The 24,733-nt window shown below is 42.4% G+C and overlaps 1 protein-coding gene and 1 pseudogene across 29 annotated transcripts in view; one reads left to right on the top strand and one right to left on the bottom strand.

Moving 5' to 3' along the window:
• OSBPL6 (oxysterol binding protein like 6) overlaps positions 1-24,733 on the top strand; it is a 216,441-nt gene that overhangs the window by 131,199 nt on the left and 60,509 nt on the right. For 22 of the 29 annotated variants that reach the window (XM_089328088.1, XM_070070614.2, XM_070070607.2 and 19 more), the window contains 3 exons: positions 13,882-13,974; positions 21,634-21,756; positions 23,959-24,012. In XM_089328088.1, the coding sequence (XP_089184214.1) occupies positions 13,882-13,974; positions 21,634-21,756; positions 23,959-24,012 (270 nt within the window). Of the gene's footprint in view, positions 1-9,695; positions 9,848-13,881; positions 13,975-21,633; positions 21,757-23,958; positions 24,013-24,733 lie in introns of those variants that run through there. The other 7 variants (XM_089328087.1, XM_089328079.1, XM_089328078.1 and 4 more) reach the window with 2 other exon arrangements.
• On the bottom strand, positions 10,625-10,707 carry LOC149127354 (U2 spliceosomal RNA; annotated as a pseudogene).

The following is a 24,733-nucleotide window of genomic DNA, read 5'->3' as shown; positions in this document are numbered from 1 at the left end:
ATGGATTGAGCATTTCCACGTAGATGTTCTACTGTCTGTGCCTTAAGTCAACGTGAGTAAGCCAGTTTGCTCTCAGGGCTTGGAGGTGGGTTCCCTGCCTTTCTCCTTGGCTCCTCTCACATTCAGTAGGTTAACAAGTCCTGTGGATCATTTCCTCCTGCAGAACATCATTTCCGTCTGCCTTCTCCCAGTTGTCAGCCCCCTAACCCGGACTCCCGTCACCTCCATTCACAGTCTCACAGAGTGCCTTGCCTCACTTTCTCCTTCGCGGCCTCACCGTTTCAAATTGCCTCAATGACAGATTCATGCTAAAGATCCTTCAAAGAATCTCTGTTCACTGTACGATGACGATCCAGTGACCACCACGGTCTGGTCCAGCCTCATGTCCCAGTCTCCTCCCCACATGTACCATTTTGTCTGCTAAGGGTTCCTATAGTTTCCTCATCTCTTTCTCTGCATTTATCTTTCCAGTGCAGAACTCCCACCACTCTTCTGTTCACCTGGTGCCTCCAGCTTACGCAACATTTTCACTGACTACTCAAACGGGCGTCACCCTCTCTCATCTCTGAACTTTTATGTAGAACCTTCTGATAATATTTGGCATTTTTGTATTTTTTATCTTTTTATGTGCTGATAGCCTCAACTATGTTGTGAGCTCTTTTAAGTAAGACTGCACATTGTAATTCCTTTGAGACAAGTTTTTTACTGCAAATTTAATGTATCCTGGAGGATGTTTTTATATACTTGGAAAAAATAAGTCTACCTATCATGATCAGTTTCAAGCCACCAGCATTCCAAACACAACTTTGGGAAGAGATGCTCAGTAGTTTTCCCATTATATAGATTTTCTGGCAGGGGCCCAAACCCTTGGGCCATCTTCCACTGCTTTTCCCAGGCCATTAGCAGGGAGCTGGATCGGAAGTGGAGCAGCCAGGACATGAATTGGCCCCCAATGGGATATGCTGACATTGCAGGCAGTGGCTTAAGCAGCTGTGCCACATTGCCGGCCCTTATATAGGTTTTCCACAAACTAAATACTGTAGAACTAAATAGCATTGAAAGCACAGACAGTAGTCAAATGTAATAACATAATTAGGAATCAATGAGATTTGAGTAGTCATTACCTCTGCTTTTATTATAATTAAATCATTGATAAGTTTATAGAACTTAAATATTTAAGATAGGCTATGGTTAACAGCAGGCTTTCACATTTCTTGAACATTTAACAGGGGCTCTCATACTTCTGTATAAGTGCACACTGAATTTCTTATAGTCTTTGGTGATGTAGTAGCAAGAATCTAACAGTATATTCTAGGTGTTGACACAGATTTAAAAAGGATAAGAGAAAAATAAAGGGAGAGGGGCCAGCACCGTGGCTCACTTGGTTAATCCTCTGCCTGCAGCGCTGGCATCCCATATGGGCACTAGGTTCTAGTCCTGGTTGCTCCTCTTCCAGTCCAGCTCTCTGTTGTGGCCCAGGGAAGCAGTGGAGGATGGCCCAGGTGCTTGGGCCCCTGCACCTGCTTGGGAGACCAGGAGGAGGCACCTAGCTCCTGGCTTCAGATCGGCACAGAGGCCAATGGGGGAGTGAACCAATGGAAGGAAGACCTTTCTCTCTCTCTCTCTCTCTCTCTCTCTCACTGTCTATATCTTTACCTGTAAAATAAAAAAAATAAATAAATGGATAATTATCAGTCCCTTGGGGCCACAGCCATTACAAGAACTTTATGATTCACAGGCCCATTCCTGAGTTATGTTTAGCTTATCCTTTGGTTTAATACAAAGTTTAAGTTTCTTAAAATCCAATGAGCAGATAATACAGCAAGTTCTTCCCGTTCAGTTTCTACAGATTCCTAATTGCAGATCCCCGCCCTGGGGTTTCACTGTAGGTAAAAAGATGAAAAAGTAGGAAAAAAAAAAGTATATCCTGAGAAACCTTAAAATTGCATCAACCCGTTTGGAATAATAGACTTTTAAAGCAGTGAGAGAAAAAGTTTTCCTCCCTTTTTTCTCTTCAGGTTTTATTTAACCTACTATAAATATACTTGAGAACTATGTGCCTTCTTCACTCTCAGAAAGCAATGAGACAATAAATGTGTGGTCAGTACATCTTCTGGTGTGGTTAGCCCCATGGAGGAGAGGTTGGAAATAAAACACTTATACACATTTTCTAATAAAGATCTGAGACAATATTAGTCCTTGGTTTTTATTACAGATTTTCCATTCTTTCTTTGCAAAACAAAGAACATCTGTGTGTGTTGGTAACTGCTGTCCTGTGACTAAGTTTCGTATGTAGCTCACCAGGTGAAGGAGCGAGGGCAGTTGGGACCTGAGTGACCTTGTGCCCCTGTGATTTCACCATTGATGAAGTCAAGACTCCACCTGGTATTTAATAGGTTGGAAGACTTTAGTAGTCGTTCCGTTCATGTTTCGTTCAGATCTGAATTTGTGTGTATGTGTGTGTGATCAACCATGACTCATAAACTGTCATAAATATACGATATGTGATAAAACTTTTGAAAGAAGGAACAAAGGGACTGATTAGACATTTAGGACTTACCCATAAACCAGTACTGAGGAACGCTCCTCCCTTGAGATGTTGTGTATAAAGGGAATTATACTTTCAAGTCAGTTAGGAAAATGCTAAACAAAATCTTTCTTGCATTATACATCAGTAAATTAATGACACTGATATGTCCTGATGTAAGAACTTTATTTACTAAGCACTCCTTAAATTTAGTATATTTTGAATTTTGTCTTCTAAGATTTCATTGTTAAAAATCCAGACTTCTGTTTCTATTAAAAATTGGGAGATTTGGGGACATTGAGCCCAGATCTCTAATGGCAGCACTAGACTGGCCTCCTTAGTAACTTCCAACTTTGATGGGCATTTACTGTGATAGGCTGCAGTCTTCACCTGTCCTTGTTGTATTTCAATACTCACTAATTCTGATTTCCTGGTCCCTGAAAGCATTAGAATTTGCAAATGCCGGTCCTGGATGTCAAATAGTCATGGTAATGTCTACCTCACCAATAGAGGTCTCCCTAGATATTCAGAAGCATCATCTCAAACTTAACATGCTCAAAACTGAACTCTTAGTTCTCTCAAATCTGCTCCTTCCACTTTCCCTGTCTCAGTAGATGACAGCTCCTTTCATTTGGTAAGTTCAGAAACACAGCAGTGACCCTTGGTTCCTCTCTCTCTCTTTCTTACAACCTCCCTCCAAACCATCTGCAAAGCCTGTTGGTTCTGCCCTCAGGTTATCTCATTTTGCCATCAATTGCCACCTCCTCCCACTCCACCCTGCTGAGTCACCATCAAGTCTCAGCTGGACGATTGCCATAGTTTTCTCTGTTTGAATTAACTTGTGATTGCAAGGCAGAAAGACAGAGACAAAGAGAGCTCCAGTGTTTCACTCCATAAATGCCCATAATAGCCAGAGGTGGACCAGGCTGAAGCCAGTAGCCTGGAACACAATCTGGTTCTTCCACGTAGGTGGCAGGGACCCAAGGACCTAAGCCATCACCCGCTTGCCTCCCAGCGTACACATGAGCAGGAAGCTAGAATCAGAAGCATAGGCAGGGCTTAGGCCCAGGCATTCAAAAATAAGATGCATCCCAAGCAGCGTCTGTGCCAGACACCTGCCCCTTCCGTAGTTGTATAACTGGTCTCCCTGCTCTAAGCTTGTCCAACATACAGGGCATTCCTCTCTACGTTATCAGCAGCAACACATTCCAGAACCAACAGTGGCCTGCTCAGCTCACTGATGACAGGTGATGGTCATTCCTTTTAGTGATTCAGTGAGACATATACAGATGTAACCATGAGCTGATGGCGTTGGGTAGGTTTGATAGCAGCAGCATCTATTACTATACGTGCAGCCTTCAATATAAGAGAAGAAGGTGCCTAGAAAACCAGAAAGTTAAAATGCTCTTCAGTAATGTCTATATTTCATATACAATATTTTCATAAAAATTTTCTTTTTAGACAAGCTGGTGTAAAAAAAAATCTCTGGCACATCCGTGAAGCTCGACAAGCTGAATGTCCAAGAAAGGCCTTCTGTATACTTTGAGTGGACTTTGTAAGAATGCATTTGCCAATCACTCTTGAGTTATGTATTGCTCCCTTAGCACTAACAGTGATTTTCTTTTCCACATCCCCATTGGCCTGAGACACTATTAACCAAATGGTTGATAAACCAGGAGTGGGCATTGTGGCACCTCAGGTTAGGCTGCTACTTGGAATGCCCATACCCCACATTGGAGTGCTTGGTTCAAGTCCTGGCTACTCCATGCTTCCAACATGATTTCCTGCTTGTGCACCTAGGAGGCAGTGGATGGTTGGCCCAAGTACTTGAGTCCTTGCCACCCACATAGGAGACCCAGATGGAATTCCTGATCTCTGGCTTTGGTTGGGTCTAGTCCCAGCTATTAAGAGTTCTATGGGAATGAACCAGTGGATGGAAGATATTCCCTGCTTTCTTTCTCTCTGTATCATTCTGCCTTTCAAAAAAATAAATAAATGCTTACAAATAAAAATGATACACAGACCAAAATGGTAATAGTTATTATCATGGAGTACTGGTATCATAGGTGAATTTTGTTATCAGTGATTTCCTGAATTTTCTGTATTTTTACTACACATGTTGTTTTTGGAATACATTTGGATTATTCATGTGCTTGTTGGCAACTGCTATTAGACTTTTCCAGTAAAAGCTGTGAGTAGGGGCTGGCATTGTGGCATAGTGCTGCTGCCTGCAACACTGGCATCCCATATGTGTGACAGTTCATGTCCAGGGTGCTCTACTTCTGATCCAACTTGTGACCACTCTGGTGGATCCAGCTCCACCTCTGATCCAGCTAATGATTTGGGAAAAGCAGTGGAGGCCTCTCCCATTCACGTGGGAGACCTGGATGAAGTTCCGGGTTCCTGGCTTCAGCCCATCCCAGCCTGGGCCATTGCAGCCATCTGAGGAGTTCACCATTGTATGGAAGATATCTCTGTCTCTCTGTCTCTGTTTTCCCCCCACCCACTGTAACTCTGACTTTCAAATAAATAAATAAATATTTAAAAAAAAAAAAAAAACAGCTGTGAGCAGTCCTCTCATGGCTTTCTTGCCACCACCGTCTTTGGCGATCCTGCTGCCCTTGCTCGGGTTTTGCAGTGTGTGTGCAGTCCGTAGCAAATGTGCTGAAATTGAGAGCACAGGAAGGAGATGTGCCGCCGGCACTCGGAGGCTCATTGCCCACAAATGATTCAGAACCCAGCGTTACCCGTGTAAGAATCTGTTCGCTGCCTTCCCTGGTGCCTGCGGCAGCGCTCGCTGCAGGCCAGGTTTTGTCCGCTTTTCACTTCAGGTTCTCCCCTAATTACCTTATGATGGCATTTTTATAGCAGTGAATTTGCTTGTCAGATGCAAAGCTCGCTCTGTTAGGTTCTTGGGCACAGCAGCACACAGAGCCGTGCTACCGTCGGTTACTGAACCCCTGAGGGTCTCTCTCAGGAGGCTGTGGATTAGGCCTGGGAATCTGCCAATTGCACGAGTTTCCCCAGGAGACTTCTGCTCACCCAGGTGTGCAAATCATCACTGTCACAGACTAGCATTTTAGGTGTTACATGAGGATTGGGAAGACATCCTCCTCAAGGATCATAAGTCTATCATACTGCTTTATTTGATTTTAAACTTAGACTAAAATATTATTTCCCTCTGTCTACCTCCTACAGTGACTTCCCTAGACTGTAAGTAAAATGCTCTCGCAGATACAGAAAAGTCCCCCATATATTGTGTATTTCATACAAGGTGCCAGCTGCCTTCCTTTTTTTTTTTAAGAAAACTTTTATTTAATAAATACAAATTTCATAGGTACAGCTTTAGGAATACAACAGTTCTTCCCCCCCCATACCCATCTTCCTGTCCCACCTCCTGCCCCCTCTCCCATCCCATTCTTCATTAAGATTCGTTTTTAATTATCTTTATATACAGAAGACCAACTCTATACTAAGTAAAGATTTCAACAGTTTGGTGCTAGGCTTCTTGACATAAGATATGCTCAGGGAACGATGGTTTTGGAAATGATTCTCTGTTGTCTCCTTGTCTGGTCTTCAAATCAGTTACTTGGTGTGACAGCTACTTCTGGTGGCGCTTTGGATTTCTGCTCACCAAGAAGCAGACCCACAACTTGAAGGTGTCCATTATTTTAATAGTACAATTCTAAGTCCTAACTCTACAAGCAGAATACTAGAAATCAAATGAATATAAAAGATATGAAGTTTCATGGGAAACTTGGAGCAAGTTTTTTTTTTTTTTTTAAAGATTTATTTATTTACTTGAAAAACAGAGTTATATATAGAGAGAGATAGCATCCATTGGTTCATTCCCCAGAAGGCTGCAATGGCTGGAGCTGATTCGATCTGAAGCTAGGAGCTAGGAGCTTCTTCTGGAACTCCATTGTGGGTGCCGGAGCCCAAGCACTTGGGCCATCCTCCCCTGCTTTCCCAGGCACATTAGCAGGGAGCTAGATCAGAAGTAGAGCAGCTGGGGCTGGAACTGGTGCCCATATGGGATTCTGAAATCACAGGCGGCAGCTTTACCCACTGTGCCACACAGCTGGCCACTGAAGCAAATTTTTAAAACCATGTTTGAGGTGCCAGGTCATGCATGAGCTGGGTCACTTTTGTGCTCTTTATTGCCCATGTTGGGCAATCTAAACGTGTCTGAGCAGGAACTTAGGCACCGTGTATATAAGTATTATTGCAAATATTTGTTCATTCTTCCATTCAGCAATTATTTATGAGTGCACATAGGCACATCGTAGATAAAAGTGCTCTGAAATTCCAAGTATGACCACACAGTGCCACTCTCTCCCTCAGAGGTTCCTACCTCCATGATAAGAAGATAGACAGGAGTTTTTCCTTTTAGCCTGTGGTTGTTCGCAAATTCATGTGAGTGCTGGTCATCCTGAAAACTTCTGTGCACTCTGGGTAATTGTGAAAGCCTTTTCGAAAATTACAGATTAACTTTGATGATGTTCTCAAATCACAGGCAACTTCTCTTTCTTTTAAATTCACCTCTTGTTCCAGAACCTTTGCTCTCGAAATGGCCTACTGTTTGCTGATATTATTTGCCATTTGTTTGTGATTGCTGCAATGAAGTATGATCGGTGTCTGCTTTTACTCCTGTTGCTGTGGTTTCCAGTGATTTTGTTATACTGCCGAGGGTTCAGAGTGTAGAAAGAGGAGTGAGTTCACCAGTATGTTTCCTGGTTGTGTTTCTATCTGAGGGCAACCATAGGAATTTTCTGCTTATTCCTGTGTATTGTATCAACTTCACAGTCAAGATCACTGAACTACTCTCAGCCATCAAAGGGCCACTTAAGGGATCCAAATGGTATTTCCTACAATGCAGGGTTCCCAAAAGCAGACCAGGTCAACGTGGGGTTGTAGCTATTGATTCAGAATGACTCGGGTATTCTGTGTAGACTGTGATGACTCTGTTTTATGCCTTCCAGGGTTTACCAGGGTACTGTGTGGACTTTATCCAGTTATTATCTGTAAAATGTTCTATTTTCCTTTGTTTTAGCGGAGAATACATGGAGGCCCACCATTAATGCACTTGTGCCATCTATCAGTGAGAGCAAGGTCATTGCTATGATAGGGAAAGTAGTAGGGTTACTGCTTATGGGCATCGTTCTGTGGCAGCGAGAATGTATAAGGTTTCTAGAAATTTATTCTTGCACTGTTTGTAACTGAGGTGGTAGCTGCCATTTATTGAGTGCCTACTGTATACCAGCTCTGGGCAGCACTATACATACGCTAGATATCAACTCTGTGACTTGCAGTGTTTCATAAGGTAGATGTTATCAACCCATTTTACAGATAGACGCTAAGACAGATATGTCTACATCATATGGTAAATAGAATGAGGATTCATATGCTGGTCTGTGTTACAAAACACGTATTTTTTCCTCTTTATCGTACATTGCATCCCCAAGGTAAAAGCTAGCTCACTTGCATTTGGTTCTTGAAAATTGGAAATTGGAAATTAACCTTCAGGTTGCTACAAAGATTGCAAACTAACTGCCTTGGGGCCGGTGCTGTGGCGCAACAGGCTAAGCCCCTGCCTGTGGTGCTGGCATCCCATAAGGGCACCAATTCTTGTCCCAGAAACTCCTCTTCTGATCCAGCTCTCTGCCTGTGGCCTGGGATAGCAGTAGAAGATGGCCCAAGTGCTTGGGCCCCTGCACCCATGTGAAAGACCTGAAGGAAACTCCTGGCTCCTGGCATTGGATCGACCAAGCTCCAGCCACCATGGCCATTTGGGGAGTGAACTAGGGGATGGGAGACTTCTCTCTCTGTTTGTCTGTAATAAGCTCTCCCTCTCTCCCTCCCTCCCTCCCTCCCTCTCTCTCTCCCTCCCTCCCTCCCTCCCTCCCTCCCCCTCCCTCCCTCCTTCTCTCCCTTTACTCGTTTCTATCTCTGTAGAGGATGCCTTGTGATGTTCAGTTACTATTGAAGGCATATGCTATTTGAAATTGCTGTAGGTTTTGTCTTTCAGCATTACCTTTAATTCCACTAGAAGGCAATATTTAAATTGGATTTTAAAGTAAAATCTTAATTCAATTCAATTCCAATTCCAGCACTTACTGACTCTGTTCCTCTCTTGACCTCTCTGTGTCTGTCTGATCAGCCACAAATTAAGATTGAGTAGTCGTAGGCCGGCGCCGCGGCTCAACAGGCTAATCCTCCACCTTGTGGCGCCGGCACACTGGGTTCTAGTCCCGGTCGGGGCACCGGATTCTGTCCCAGTTGTCCCTCTTCCAGGCCAGCTCTCTGCTATGGCCCGGGAGTGCAGTGAAGGATGGCCCGAGTCCTTGGGCCCTGCACCCCATGGGAGACCAGAATAAGTACCTGGCTCCTGCCATCGGATCAGCACGGTGCGCCAGCTGCAGCGCGCCAGCCATGGCAGCCATTGGAGGGTGAACCAACGGCAAAGGAAGACCTTTCTCTCTCTCTCGCTCTCGCTCTCACTGTCCACTCTGCCTGTCCAAAAAAAAAAAAAAAAAAAAAAAAAGATTCAGTAGTCGTTACTCAAAGACTTGTTGTGAAGATGGAATGAACTAATCCATGTAAACCAAGTAGAAAGAGATACAGAAAGCACAAAATATCAGTGACCAGCATCATCATCACCAGTACTTCCCTAAGAAGGTGATGAGCATCACTAACATAGTATTGCTATTGTTAAGAGTAGCCATGATTAGAAGAGAGGTCTGCCTACTGCCGAAAGCTTGGAGAAAAGTTCCTACATTGTTTTGAACATTTTCCTTTAATATTTTTCTTAAAATTTGTGACTATAAAAAGAATTTAGATAAGATAGATGAAGTTTCAGTGGAATTAACATTCAGAGAGCAATGATCCAATGGGATGTGTTGTCCATAATTTGAGTGACAAGTGAATCTATGCAGAAATTTATAGTCACAGCCTACAGTATTTCCTGTAATTTCTTTGTATCTTGGAAATGAAATTAGTGTGAGGAAATGACAAGAATGTGCAGCAGGTCTGCTGGACTCTTGTTTTGGGAGTCAGGTTCGTCTCTGCACGAGCTGTGCAGCTATTGTGAAGGGTCCCATTGTCTGCCTGTTTACCCACCTCCAATACCCAGTGCCCTGCGCTACAGCCATGTTGGCTGATTTCCACTTGCTGCCCAGGAGGTATCAAGATCAGTGAATGCTAACCCCGGGGATATACTTTTACCAAATTAAGGAGCTGGCAGTGAATAGGTGTCCTAGACTCCCGATTTTTAAGCTAAACATGCACCAGCTCCCTCTGAGCAGGAGGACCAAGGGGCGGGTAAGTAATTGTGCCTTCTCTGTGCGTTCCAAGTTTCTTCAAAAGCTGACTTGGCAATGAGTTTGTGAATTAAGGATTGGAGGAAAAATTTGATTTTAAAAGAGTAATTAATAGGTATACGTAACTGTTTATGTAATTTGCTTATGTAATATGTATAACACCTTGAAATTAGTGGCATGTGTTTCCAAGTCACTGTGAAAGAATATCAAGATAGCTATCCTGTGAAGGAGGTACAAAAAATTATAGTCCAAATAATGGTCTTAAAGAACTTTATAAGAATAACTAATCTTTATAATGGAAGGAGCTGTGAAATTAAATTTTATTTGTTCCCCTGGATCAATTGTAGCTTTAAGCCTAATAAGCAATAATTCTGTAATTAAGCCACTAGATTTTTTTTTGGCTTAAATGTTATGTTCTTTAAACATTTTCAAAAGTTTTATCCTGGGATTTTTATGATTCCAAGCTGAAGCTGCGTGATACTTGTATGCCTAATTATGCATTAATTATTGCTTGTAATTGCTTTCTACAAGTTAATCAGAAAGCACTGAGAAGTTCCAGAAATTTTTGACTAGCAAGAATGTGCAGGTGTTGTGCTAGGATGGGGTGGGTTGGTGGGGAGAGGAGATGAACATGAACTTGTCCCTACCTTCAGGAACCTTCAAACCTAGCTATACTCCAAGACTGGGTATGATGAGTTTAAACTCATCTTTATAGCTGCTATTAAAATATAATCTTCAGGTACTTAGATATTTCCTTTAAAATAATGAGGAGATATATGTATGATTAAAATATACTAAATTGATTTTTATTTAAAATATACCAAATTACACTTGATCTTAGCCAAAAGGCCGAGAAGCGATAAAAAATATATCAAATTGATTCGTGTGTCTTTGGCTTGATTAGGAAATTAGAGAATTTAGCTTTCTTCCCCTGAGCAGTTGACTTGAGTTAATCTTTTGTTTGCTGCTTACATAGTTGCTAAGGTCAAGTTTCTTTCCTGGTTTTGCTGCTCATACTATTTTGAGGAGGTAAGGGGTGAAGGTCGTGATTGGATTAATCCCTGGCCTACAGAAATGTACTCAGCTTCATTGGATCTTGTATCCAAGAATATAATCATAACAAATGCAATTCCCTTGTTTTGTTTTTTTTTTTTTTTTCTGTTGCTCCGTCATTTGTGCCTGGTGCAGTATAGGTGCCCAATAATGTTTTGTCAGTTAATTGAATGAACAAATGAGTGAATGTATGAATGAATGAATGAATGGCGTATTTCACTAGAAGTATCTGTTATCCTGCTTTATTATATTTACTTGACTGAACTTTATGTTAATAAAAAAATAGCAAGAGGAAGGGAACTTTCCTACTAAAGTATGTGACTTCTCTATAGTTCTAATTCTTTTATTTTTTTTTATTTTTAACTGTACATTAAAACTGGAGTCTAGGGCCGTGACTGTGGCATAGAGGGTAAAGCCACAGCCTGTGGTACCAATTTCCCCTATGAGTTCCAGTTCAAGTCCCAGCTGTTCCACTTCCAATCCAGCTCCCTGCTAATGCACCTGGGAAAGCAGCAGAAGATGGCCCAAGTACCTATGTGGAAAAATCGATCAATTAATCAATCAAACAATCTTAAAAAAAAAAAAAAAAAACTGCTGTGGCCTGGGAAGGCAGTGGAGGATGGCCCAAGTGCTTGGGCCCTGGACCCACATGGGAGACCAGGAGGAAGCACCTGGCTCCTGGCTTCAGATCGATGCAGCGCCGGCCGTGGCAGCCATTTAGGGGGTGAACCAACAGAAAAAGGAAGACCTTTCTCTCTGTCTCTCTCTCTCACTGTCTAACTCTGCCTGTCAAAAAAAAAAAAAAAAAAAAATTAGCAGCACAGGTGTCAGCCAGGGTTGGCTCCCAGTCCAGCTGTCAGTCATTATCTCGGGGAACCTTGGGCATACTTTCTTTTTATTATTATTTTTTTTTTTTGACAGGAAGAGTGGACAGTGAGAGACAAAGAGAAAGGTCTTCCTTTGCCATTGGTTCACCCTCCAATGGCTGCTGCGGCTGGCGCACCACGCTGATCTGAAGCCAGGAGCCAGGTGCTTCTCCTGGTCTCCCACGGGGTGCAGGGTCCAAGGACTTGGGCCATCCTTCACTGCACTCCCGGGCCTCAGCAGAGAGCTGGCCTGGAAGAGGGGCAACCGGGACAGAATCTGGCACCCCAACCGGGACTAGAACCCGGTGTGCCAGCGCCACAGGCAGAGGATTAGCCTATTGAGCTGTGGCGCCCGCTGGGCATACTTTCTCGAAACCTAGTTTTCCGATTTGCATCATTTGAATACTGTAAATTACAAGCTAAAATACCGTTCTATGCACACTAGTTGTTTAAGTAATAAACCCTTTAAAAAGTCCATAGCAAATGATTATTATGAAAAAACTATTCATGGACTTCAAAATTTTTCACATCAAAACAAACATCTCTTTTTTGAAAGATTGATTTATTCAAAAGAGTTATAGAGAGAAAGACACAGAAAGACATCTTCCATCCACTGGTTCACTCCCCAGATGGCCTCAAAGACCAGGGCTGAGTCAGTCTGAAGCCAGGAGCCAGGAGCTTCATCTGGGTCTTTCACATGGGTGGCAGGGGCCCAGACACTTGGGCCATCTTCTGCTGCTTTTCCCAGACCCTTAACACGAAACTGAGAGAGATAGAATCTCCCAACTACTGGTTCACTCCCTAAATGGGCGCAATGACCAGGGTTGGTCCAGGTTGAAGCCAGGAACCTGGCATTGCATCCAGGTCTCCCACATGGGTGACGGGGGTCCAAGAGCTTGTGACATTTTCATAGCCTTCCCAGGCACATCAGCAGGGAGCTGCATAGGAAGTGGAGTATCTAGGACTCAAACTGGCACTCCAGTATGGGATGACAGCATTCACAGGTGGCAGCTTAATGCGCTGTGCCACAATGCCACCCCCTCCCACACACAAAGAAAAACAAACATTTTTTGATCAGAAAACTATTAAGAAATAAAATTTTTAAACTGTGCCTATAAACCTACTACCTTTCTTTAGTCCCATTAACATTCTGGAATAAATTGTAATTATAGGTATAATATCATCATACTATACAGATTTTTTAGCTTAATTTTTTAAAGACAAATCATATTGCCATTTTGGTATTTTCTTAATAGTCTATACTATTTTTATATGTATTAGATATATTTTACTCAAATAATGCTTCAATAAACATGTATTTTTCTAGTATCATTGCATGCTTATCTGCTTCTTTCCTGAGACATCTAGCTATGGGCTTTCTGGATCAATGAGGCATGCACTCCTTTCTCCAAAGATATTTGCAAAATTTCGCCTTAAAAAGATCATACCCAGTTTTTACTCCTTTCTCCCAACCTTGATCCATTCTTAAATCTGGTAGTTAAAAAACATCATTCTTTTGATTTTTATTTTTTTGAGTTCTTTTGAGGTTGAACATCTTTTCAAATTTTCTACGTTAGTTGCCTGTTCATGTACTTTGTGTGTTGAAATATTGGAATATTATATCACTAATCAAGAAATACTCTTTAGTCTTTGTAAAGGACACCTGTTCATTATATTTGATTAATTATTTTCTTTGTGTGCTTTAATAAGAAACTCTTAAGGACTAAAAGGTATTAATGCTGTGGACTATTTGAAATAGCCTTCTCTTTGTTGCCATTCTCTTTTGGACAGGTGAGAAAATTGCTATGTAAGGCTACAGTAGATGCACCATTCTTAGAGATGTAAAAATTTCAGACGTACTCTCTATTTGTGTGTGTCTCTCAAAAAGTTTGTGACTCTCTGAGTTAAAACTAGCATTGCAGCAGCAATTCAGCAGCAAAACCAGAAGAGGGGAAAACAGGCCCCTGCTCTGACGGATCTTCCTGACTGCTGGTGCTGCCTTTGGTCTGCTGAGGAACTTATCATTTCTATCACGGTCTGTATGCTCCCACTGCCATGACCTTCCACGTGAGAAATGAGCTGTCTTACGCTGGGCTGTGTTTCCTTCTACTTTCAGAGTATCCACATCCTGGAAAGAACTGCTTCCTCAAGCACCGAGCCCTCTGTAAGCCGGCAGCTGCTAGAACCAGAGCCAGTGCCCCTCTCCAAGGTCAGTGATGGGACGTGGTGGCTCTCTCCGATGCCCTGATGCCTGATCTGGCCCGATTGAACTGTCCCTACCTTTTACATTAGACGGCCATAAGGTAGCTCTGACACCAATCATAGGGCATTTCTTCCACTTCTTTCTCCCTTGAGTACAAACAGTTTCTCTGCCCTGTGTTAAAAGATAATAGATGAAAGTGTATTTTGCGGGGGCCGGCGCTGTGGTACAGCAGGTTAACGCCCTGGTCTGAAGCACCAGCATCCCATATGGGCGCCGGTTAGAGACCCAGCTGCTCTACTTCCGATCCAGCTCTCTGCTATGGCCTGGGAAAGCAGTAAAAGATGGCCCAAGTCCTTGGGCCCCTGCACCTGCGTGGGAGACCTGGAGGAAGCTCCTGGCTCCTGGCTCCTGGCTTCAGATGGCGCAGCTCCAGCCGTTGCAGCCAATTGGGGAGTGAACCAGTGAATGGAAGGTGTGTCTCTCTCTCTTTCTCTCTCTCTCTCTTTTTCCTCTCTCTGTCTTTCTTCTCTCTGTAACTCTGACTTTCAAATAAATAAATCAATCTTTAAAAAGAAAGAAAGAAAGTGTATTTTGCTGGGATTTGCAGGGTTACACACAAAGGTGTCAAATTCTCTTTATTTTAAAGTATGAAGGAAGGAAAAGCAATTGCCATTCCCGTTTGGAGAGATAAGCAAGTATTTCTATGTCAAGCTAATGGAAAAACAGTCACTGAATCCAGCAGTGATAATTAGTAATAACAGCTACCATTACTGCGCACATACTGCATACCAGGTACGATGTTAAGTGCTGAAAAACATAACCCAGTTTAGTGTCATTATGAACAACTCCATGAAATGTAGGTATTTATTACATTTTATAAATGTGGAAACAGAGTTAGTAGCTCTCCCAAAGTTTTTAAAAAGCAAAGCAGAAATTCAAACTTAGATAGGTCCCACCCCACAGCCCGTGCTTTTTGGCTCTTGCAGAGAGGGATGTTACACATTCCAAGTTCTAGTCCTTCTCTCTTCTGGCCTTCCTAGCAAGAGCTCTGCATGGAGCATTGAAGGTTAATTACTAAGACCTTTTGTGTTTTGTGGAAGCCACATTCCCTACCCTTCAGTGCACCCTTCCTCAGACGGGGGAAACATTTAAATTCATGTTGTCTCACATGCACAAATCCCGAAGAGTTGAAAGATGCCACCCTTCCCCTTCCCTGGCACTTTCACAGGGCTGGCTCCTTTATCAAAAAGCTCTAAAAGTAGAACGCATGCTGATTTTGAATTCAAGCAGAAAAACAGCACTTCACTTCCATTCCAAAGATGATTCACTTTGAAATGTGTGTAATCATTCCTTCCATTCTGATTTCCCTATATTAAGCATAATCCTTTAAAAAAGGACACTTTACTACCCAAGTATTATGAAATGTAGACACTTCCACGTAGTGTACTATGAAGATATTATAAGCAGTGAGATTTATTCTAGCAGACAGAAATAGACTACTAACCTGAAGGAAAATGGGAGTTATTAAAGTATAAAAATAATTCATAGATAAATAAAAAGCAGTCTGATTTCCATGTGAATAGCAAACAGAGAACGTGTACTTGGTAAATATAAGTGGAAATCTCTTTGGAACATCAGTTCTCTCCTATACTTAGCAAAAAAGAAAGAATAAATAAATGTAGGCAGTGGATAAGGCAGCCAACATGTATTCAGTACTTGCTTTGTGCCAGCCACACGATTAGAAGATGTATTTTCTCACAAAGCCGTCAGCTCCTTGGACTGGGTAATAATATTATTCTCATTTTTAACATTTTATTTATTTATTTATTTATTTATTTGAAAGTCAGAGTAGGAGAAAGGAGAGAGAGAATTGGTCCACTCCCCAAAGGGCTGCAATGGCTGGGACTGGGCCAGGCTGAAGCCAGGAGCCAGGAGCCAGGAGTCAGGAGCTTCTTCCTGGTCTCCCACGTGGGTCTAGTGTCCCAAGTACTTGGGCCATCTTCCACTGCTTTCCCAGGCTTATTAGCAGGGAGCCAGAACAGAAGCAGAGCAGCTGAGTCTCAAACTGGCACCCATATGGGAGGCAGGCAGCTGCTTAACCACAGCGCTGGCCTCTGTTCTTGTTTTAATGATAACTACAGCATAATTTCCCAGATAGAAAGACACAAGCTTGGTCAAGAAGCAGTTCCCCATAGAAAGAAGTTCCTGGTAACTGAGCTCACAGCAGCTGGGGTTGGGTCCACTGGCCTGATAAATGGATCTTGTTGGAGCACCAGCAGCATCCAACATCTCCATGTTGTTGCCCATTTGGATCTTGCTGTAAGATTAATAGACCCTTGAGGTTTTGTTGTTGTTTTGTATTAGTAGATATTCAATCCAGCACCATAGCATCTCACCAATTCTTAGATCCTTTAAGATGGACATCCTGAGTAGTAGAAGAACTTTTTTATATATATTTTATTTGAAAGGCAGAGTTACAGAGAGAGGGAGAGAGGGAGAGGGAGAGAGAAGTCTTCCATCTGCTGGTTCACTCCCCAAATGGCTGCAACAGCCAGGGCAGGCCATGCTGAAGCCAGCAGCCAGAAGCTTCATCTAGGTCTCCCTCCTGGGTGTAGGGGCCCAAGCACTTGGGCCATCCTGCTCTGTTTTCTAGACCATCAGCAGAGAGCTGAATTGGAAGTGGAGCAGCCAGGACATGTGGGATTCTGGTGCTGCAGTTGAAAGCTTAACGCCACAGCACTGGCCCTAGTGGAAGAATTTGCCTTGAAATACTCACTGTCCTGGCCCAGAATTTCTGCAAATTCTCTGTTCTATGCTTTCACCTCGTGCAGCATTTTTATGTGCACCCTCATTGTCACTACACACACACACACACACACACAACACATGCAAATGAACACATACAGTATACCCCAGAGAAAGGAAATGTCTGGCTTCTTTTTTTTTTTTTCAGCTGAAGAGACTAGGCCTGTTATTTTATTATGTTCTGTTTTTGTTTGCTGTTATTAGGTTAAAAGTATTTGTAAAGCTTGAATAACATCAAACATGTTTGTGTATGCGACTCCAGTCAAGCACTGACATGATCACATTAGGGCTTTGGCTCTGTCCCTGTAACTTGTAAACCTATGAAAATTGGAGATTGTGGAACAGAAAATAAATATCAATGGAAATTTCAAAAATAAACTTTTAATTTCCAAAGAGCTTAATTTTCTTAAAATAGACCTATTAAGCATAGGAGGGAGAATTTCAACAATGGAAAATCAAACTTAGAAGATTGTTTTGTACTGAAATGGGTCATTTCATTTCTTACACACCTTTTGGTAACATTATCATCAGTGTTTATAATTAAATTAGGGAGAACCTTGTTTGCTTCTTTGTTCCTTTGACAGCTTATTTCATTGTAAGAACTTCATTAGGATTCATCTCCATTTCTTTTGCTAGGATTCATTATATTGCATCAAAGCAAAGGGAGCCATGTGTTCAGTGCTGCTGTGTTTTAATTGGGCATGCCAATTAAAATGCCAGTTCAGGTACCCATGTCCCATATCAGAGAACCCGGGTTTGATTCTTTTTTTTTAATTTATTTTTTATTTATCTGAAAGACAGAGAGACAGAGACAGAGATCTTTCCTCTGGTTCACTCCCCCAGATCCCTGCAACAGTCAGGGCTGGGCCAGGCTGAAGCTAGGAACTCAATCAAAGTCTCCCACATGAGGGACAGGAATCCAGCTACTTGGGCTGTTACCCATTGCCTCCCAGGGTGTACATTAGCAGGAAGTTGAACACAGAAGTGGACCCAGGACTTGAACCCAGACAGCCTGATATGGAGTACAGGGGTCCCAAGCTCCATCTTAAGTGCAGTACCAAATACCAACCTCTGAAATGAATCTTTCATAACTGGGTTTGATTCTTGATTCTGGCTCCTGACTCCAGTTTCTTGCTGATGTGATCCTGGGAGACAGTGGTGATGGCTCAAGTGGTGGGGTTCCTGCTGTCCATGTGGGAGACATGGATTGAGTTCCTTGGCCCCTGGCTTGACATTTGGGGAGTGAACCAGCAGATGGGAGTTCTCTGTATCTTTGTGTGTGTCCCTCTGCCTCTCAAATGATTAAAGAAATAAATAAACAATATGAACTTCAAACATAAGAGAAGAAATACATTTTTAAGTTTCGGATTTTTCTGTTTTATGACCTCCATTTTTCCCTTTACAATTAAATTAAACTCCAAAGAAGAGATGAACAGCTGTGATAGAAGTCAGTAGCCAGAGCTCCACAGGGACAAGCTATTATCAGAGTTTAAGTAGAAGAATATTGGAAAAGCATTTGTATTTATTATTCCATGATTCCATTTTCACAAGTTATAGAGAGTATTTTTCATCACACATTCAGAAGGAGAGAGAGAATCTAAATCTGAGTTAAAACCCTAGCCTTTGAACAAGATCTGTCCATAAATAAGGATGTTACTCTTCTGTAGTTACTATCCATGAATGGGAACCCTCTAAATAGAAATGTCATAAATACAGCTGGTATCTCTCTGAGAGCTCTAATGAATGTATCTGTACATACATAGATAGCTATTCTTTTTTTTAAACAATTTATTTATTTGAGAGGTAGAGTTACAGACAGTGAGAGGAAGAGACAGAGAGAAAGATCTTCCTTCTGTTGGTTCACTCCCCAAATGACCACAACAGCTGGAGCTACGCTGATCTGAAGCCAGGAGCCAGGTGCTTCTTCCTGGTCTCCCATGCAGGTGCAGGGGCCCAAGGACTTGGGCCGTCCTTCACTGCCTTCCCAGGCCACAGCAGAGTGCTGGATTGGAAGAGGAGCAGCCGGGACTAGAACCAGAACCCACAGGGGATGCTGGCACCACAGGCGGAAGATTAACCTACCACGCCATGGTGCTGGCCCCGAGAGCTCTTCTTCTAACTTCTCAAGAATACTGAACTTTTAAAAACAAATAAGCAAAATCCATCTTTTAAGAAAACTTATATGTATTTATTGGAGAGAGAGAATGATGGAGAGAGAGAGATCCCATCCACTGGTCCACTCTGTAATTCTACTATTTAATTGAAGAGAATGATTATCTGCTTTTCTGGTGAGAGTAAAAGGCCAAAGATACTAGAACTTTTATAATGATTTATAGTTTGCTCCTGTAATTCTATCATTATTCATAAGCAGGACTCACTTGCTCAATTTTAATTCAGTATTAAAGAGTTAGGATGGTGCTCGCTTCGGCAGCACATATACTAAAAAAAAAAAAAAAAAAATAGGAGTTAGGATGCCACCGCCCTCCAGTTCTATACCACCTCCACTCATATTGCCTGAAAAACATGCACACCATACAGCCTGAAATTGTCTCATCAGAAACATTTTTGAAAATCACTCTGTTTCACAGTTTTGACCAGATCAATCACAGTTTCTGATAGGATTATCTTCAAGTAGAAAAGCATTTCTTGGGGCCGGCACTGTGGCGCAGTAGGTTAACACCCTGGCCTGAGGCGCCGGCATCCCATATGGGCACTGATTTGGGACCTGGCTGCTCCACTTCCCATCCAGCTGTCTACTGTGGCCTGAAAGGGCAGTGGAAGATGGTCCAGGTCCTTGGGCTCCTGTACCCATGTGGGAGACCAGGAAGAAGCACCTGGCTCCTGACTTCGGATCGGCACAGCTCCGGCCATTGCGGCCAACTGGGAAGTGAGCCATCGGATGGAAGACCTCTCTCTCTCTCTCTCTGCTTCTGCCTCTGCCTCTGCCTTCTCTCTGTGTAACTCTGACTTTCAAATAAATAAATAAATCTTTAAAAAAAAAAAGAAAAAGCATTTCTTGGGTAGTTACAGATTCTTTAAAGGGTTCTTAGTATCACCATATGAATGACCAGTTGGTGTATTTCCATAGAGTATATAATTCCTTGGGGATTACTAAGAAGGTGAAGACAGGACAGTGGTCTCAGGTTGTTTTTCCCAGGGCTGGGGGGGGTTGTAGCTAGGTTCATCTTAGGGAGGATGGACACTTGATGCCAGGTGTAGAAGGCTTTTCAGAGGCAGGGGCACCTCCAAGCCTTAAGAATGTTAGAATGAAGCCATGTTTGGGCACATCTTCTGGAAACACAAGTCAGTGTGAAAATCCCATCCCCTGTATTGTGTATTTGGATTTAACATCAATTTGACTTGCCATAGGGTAAGCAGCTGCTGAGATGACCTAGAAGAAAATGGAAAAGAGAATGGGTAGCAAATATTCCACCCACTCCTTTCCTGTAACAGATTATGGCACCTCTTCCTCTGAGCCTTGGAAGCGCCTGTCAGGCTGTCAGCAGGGTTTGGGCACCCACCACCTGGCTACTTGGAACAGCAGATTTGTCTGTCCTGAGGGCATTTCCATTGGCCACTCCTGTCGAGGGAGGCCTTGGTTCTGTGATGTAAGGAGGGTTCTGATGGAACATATCTTTTCAGAAGGCAACCACATGAATCCGTTTGGGATGGGGCATTGCACAGAGCCTGCCTGGTCCATGAACAGTGTGTGTAGCTTTCTGAAGCTGAGGTCCAGGGCAGGGGGCAACACCTCCCTTCATTGTGAGCAGGAGTGTAGCAGCTGTGCATGGGCTGTGAGAAGTCTTTGTTGTTCCAGGGTCTGGAGCCACTGCCTCTGCTTCATTGTTAGAAGGCCAGAGTACCATCTCAGCCCTGGGTGTCATGCCTCAGATCTAGAACTTGGGTTGGAGGGATTGTCTGAGGTCAGCTCTGTAGGCCCTTGGAACTGCCCTGGGCCTGGGATTTTACAGCCTAGGATGTTGCTATGGGCCAGGCAGGCAAAGAAGCCCGGTGAGGACTGTGGCAAACTGAAAACGGGCTTCCTTCACTTGCGGCCCAGTAACACCAGATCTTATGAATTTTCAGCAAATCGGGATTTTCAAGGTCTGAAATCTGATTTATAAATGTTGATGGCTTGTTTTTTAAAATATCAACCCCCTAGATGAATAAAACATGCCTGATGAAAGAGGAAACCATGATTTGAGCAATACTTACCAGACAAGAGTAATAGTGTGAACCCTAGAACCCAGCTCTTTGGCATTGTAGTCGGCTGCTGTTTCCACAGGCTCCCAAGACTTTGTGCATCTCTGAAAGCGTGGACCTGGGTGTGTACCTTTGCTGAGAGCATGCAGTATTTTATGCACACTTTGAGATGTGCACAGCCTCCCCAGGAGGAAGCAGGACCACAGCGCTCTTCTATGTTAAGAGCAGGTTACGATCCATTTTAGCCCACTGCAGCCATTCCATTTCTGCACAGAAAGCTAGGTCCACACGCTAATTGAACATCTGTCATCAAAACAATATTCTTTGGAAACTTTAAAATACCTCTGTGCCCAGAGATGAACTGTCTGGAAATGTGCATTTTCAACATTCTGAGTACAGGCAATCGAAATTCCATTCCACTCCAACAGGCAGGTTGGCTCCAGGGAGTCTCTGGTGGAGCCGCATCCCTCCGGGACTACCTGGGGACCTCGCGTCCCAGTGAGAAGTGTGGCTGTGCTCGCTGTGAGAATCTACTCTGGAATGTTGTTCAGACTTCTGGCAGGTCAAGTGTTGCTTCAGAAGCAACTTCTGCAGAATCCACTTTAAGTGTGTCATCAAACACAGAAAGTATGTGATTTGTTTTTCTTTTTCTCTCAGGAAGCTGACAGCTGGGAAATTATAGAAGGGCTGAAAATAGGCCAAACCAATGTCCAGAAACCAGACAAACATGAAGGCTTTATGCTGAAGAAAAGAAAATGGCCTTTAAAAGGCTGGCACAAGGTAACAGTTTTATCAGATTCAGGTTGATTGTCTTCATAATATGATATGATACATTGTTATTAGGAGGGACATTAAAAGTATGGGTGTATGTGGGAAAAATAAATTTCAAGGCTTTATCTTAACCATATAGGTTGTCATCTATTATGCCAACTTGAGTCTGAGATCTGTAGTATATGTATGCAATGCAAGGAAAAAATATTTTACATATTTAAAATGTGATTTGTACAAATATATAATAATCTGCTTGTTTCACTTAAGTTAATATGAATGTTTTCATTAAATTCTAAATATGAGATATTTTAAGTGTGTGCATATATTTCATCTGATAGACTTATATATCCCACTATTATTGAGTTAATTCCCTATTGCTAGATCTAGTGGACTTGTCTAATTCTTTCCTCTCTTTATTCTGTGATGAACATCCTTCTACATTTATTCCTGTTTGGTTCCTTAAAGTTCTTATTACCATTGCAGACTAAAATTGGAAAACTGCTAATCCTAGAAGTTTATTTACTGCCCCCAGAAGTGTGTATAATTTAATTCCTCTCTCCCCAACTAGCATCCTTTTTCCATCTCCTAGTTTTGACTATGGAGAAAGTATTTTTATAACATTATTATGATTGTTTGAGTAGCAGGAATTCTAATGCTAAGAAGAAAGTTGCATTCCATTTTCAGGATAGACAACCTAGTGATACACCACGTGGTGATGGACTTATGAGTATCTTCTCTGAAAACACTGGAAGAAAAGTTTATCTACTCGGCCCCTTTGCTGATGGATTTCATCCCATGACAATTATTGGCTTGAGGTGGCTTCCTGTTGGCTTAAAACAATGAGACTATGTATTGTAACTTCCTTGAGGAAACATTTTAAATACTCTAAGTGCAAGACTTAAAAATGAGCAGATGGCAAATGCTGTACCCGATCTTCTGTACAGTGTGCCCTCTCCCTGGTCAGAAACTCTCTCCATGGAACCCATAGTGTTGTCCCAGTGTGAAGGCTCTCTCACCACCATTGTTCTTCCTTGAATTCTGGCCCACTGGTGAGCTTCCTAGGATCACCTTTGCCTTAGATTCTGGACCCTACTACTTTGCATTGTCTCAAATCAGTGGTCTTGCAAATCTGTTTCCTGTGACATCCTACAGGTTATTCCTGCTGAACTTCATTGGTAGGTAGAAAAATAGCAAAAAGTAGTTAGTTAAAGAAAAAATGTTTATATGAATCACTAACTTTAACCATTCAAGCCATTCTTTAAGTGCCATTCAAGCCTTTTGATTGCCTAAGTCATGGGCAATTGAGTAAACATGTTTTTCCCACGGTAGAGCCTCTTTCTTCTTGTACTTCACTTCTTGTCCCTCAGAACCCAGAACAAAGGGATCCCAGTGGCCTTCTGTGAGTTCAGTGCAGGATGTCCCCAGAACAGTTAAGGTTCCTTATAAAAAGCTTTCCAGCAGAGTTAATTTTCCAGCAACAGAAGTACTCCTTGCATCCGTAGAACTAGCGGAAGACAGGAGGCCCCTTGTGTGACTGGATCCTGGGAATGACTCTTCTCTTAGGAATTGCCATGGAAGGGAAATCCATTCAGGCTGCACCTGGAGCATCTTGGGAGAGACAAAAATTGCCAAAAAACTATAATGTCATTGAGAAATAATTTGTAATCTCTTTGACTAATGATGGGAAGCAAGCATTTCGCTAAGTGAAAAGTGAAAATGCACTGTTAAGGCCACTAAACTTTCCAGATAATCACTATTTACAGATTCGGTCCATCGACTTCTTAATGGACAGGAACATTTTCCAGAATTATCCATGATATCTGAGTGAAATTCATGAGTTTAACCTCAGGGTGGACTCATGTAGAGTTCCTCAGTCATTGTGAATCCAGGTTATTCCTCATTTCTCACTCTGAAAAAATGCCCGTGTGGTTTATTCCAAAGATCTTAGTTGCAGGCCCTGAAATTCCTTCCTTGCTAAGAAAAATCATGATGAAAAGCCCCCCTCCTCTTTGAATTATGTGTAAAATAACAACAACAACAACCCTGGTAGGTTATTAGTCATGGAGCTAGAGCTCTGATCTCCTTTAGTGCACTGAGGCCATACATAGACATATTGGATAACTAAATGCCATGAAACTTTAAGCCTACACATGTGAATGTTTTATGTAATTCAAAATGCAGACAGTAACTAGGGGTGTTTGATTCTTGCAGCGGTTTTTTGTCCTGGATAATGGAATGTTAAAGTATTCAAAGGCACCACTTGATGTAAGTAGCTCCCAGGACATGTTTGAAAGATTGATTTAGCATTCTGCTTGAAGTGAGTAAACACTGTCATTGGTCAAGCCTTGTGCCATGGTAACCACCTCTGTGCATGTTTGTGCCTGTAATGCTTAACAAGCTACCAAATCTCCACGTCCCAGAGAGGTGGGATGTATGTTTATGCTCCCAAACAATTGCATGAAGTCTTCGTCTTCCAGTTCTGACATGTGTTATTAAAAAACAAAGCTTAAACCTAAAAGTAACACATTACTAAATGCCCTTTCTTTTTCTTTCTCTTTTTTTTTTTTTTGCTTCAGCTCTCAATAAACTCTGCTTTATGTACTTTTTTTGAGATTTAAAGCAATCTTTGTTCTTCTCAATGTCCTTTCAAAAACTGTCTTTGAGCTTCATTTTATTTCATATATCCTTTTGTCTTGGGAACCCCAAGTAATTAAAATAATTCCAAATTATTTTTAATATACCAAGTAGTTGATTGCATGCAAAACTGGAAAATGCCTTCTTTTTTATCATTGTTGTATAGGGGAAATAACATATTTCAGTGTTGTCCCCGTCTCTGCCATCGGTGTCCTTGACACAAGGTGGCAGCCAGAAGGAATTGGCTGCTCCATGCTCTCTGGTCCCAGCTGCCCAATGCCCTAGCAGCTGTCTTCCAGCTGATTATTCAGGGGTGTTATTTGCTGCAGGTCAGAAAGTGACCACAGTTATT

The sequence above is a fragment of the Oryctolagus cuniculus genome, chromosome 3 (assembly GCF_051225735.1).
Source record: "Oryctolagus cuniculus isolate XC-2025 breed Fujian yellow rabbit chromosome 3, ASM5122573v1, whole genome shotgun sequence".
Lineage (NCBI taxonomy): Eukaryota > Metazoa > Chordata > Mammalia > Lagomorpha > Leporidae > Oryctolagus > Oryctolagus cuniculus.
Note: the sequence above shows the minus strand (reverse complement) of the source record. Positions and strands in the feature narration are given on the sequence as shown.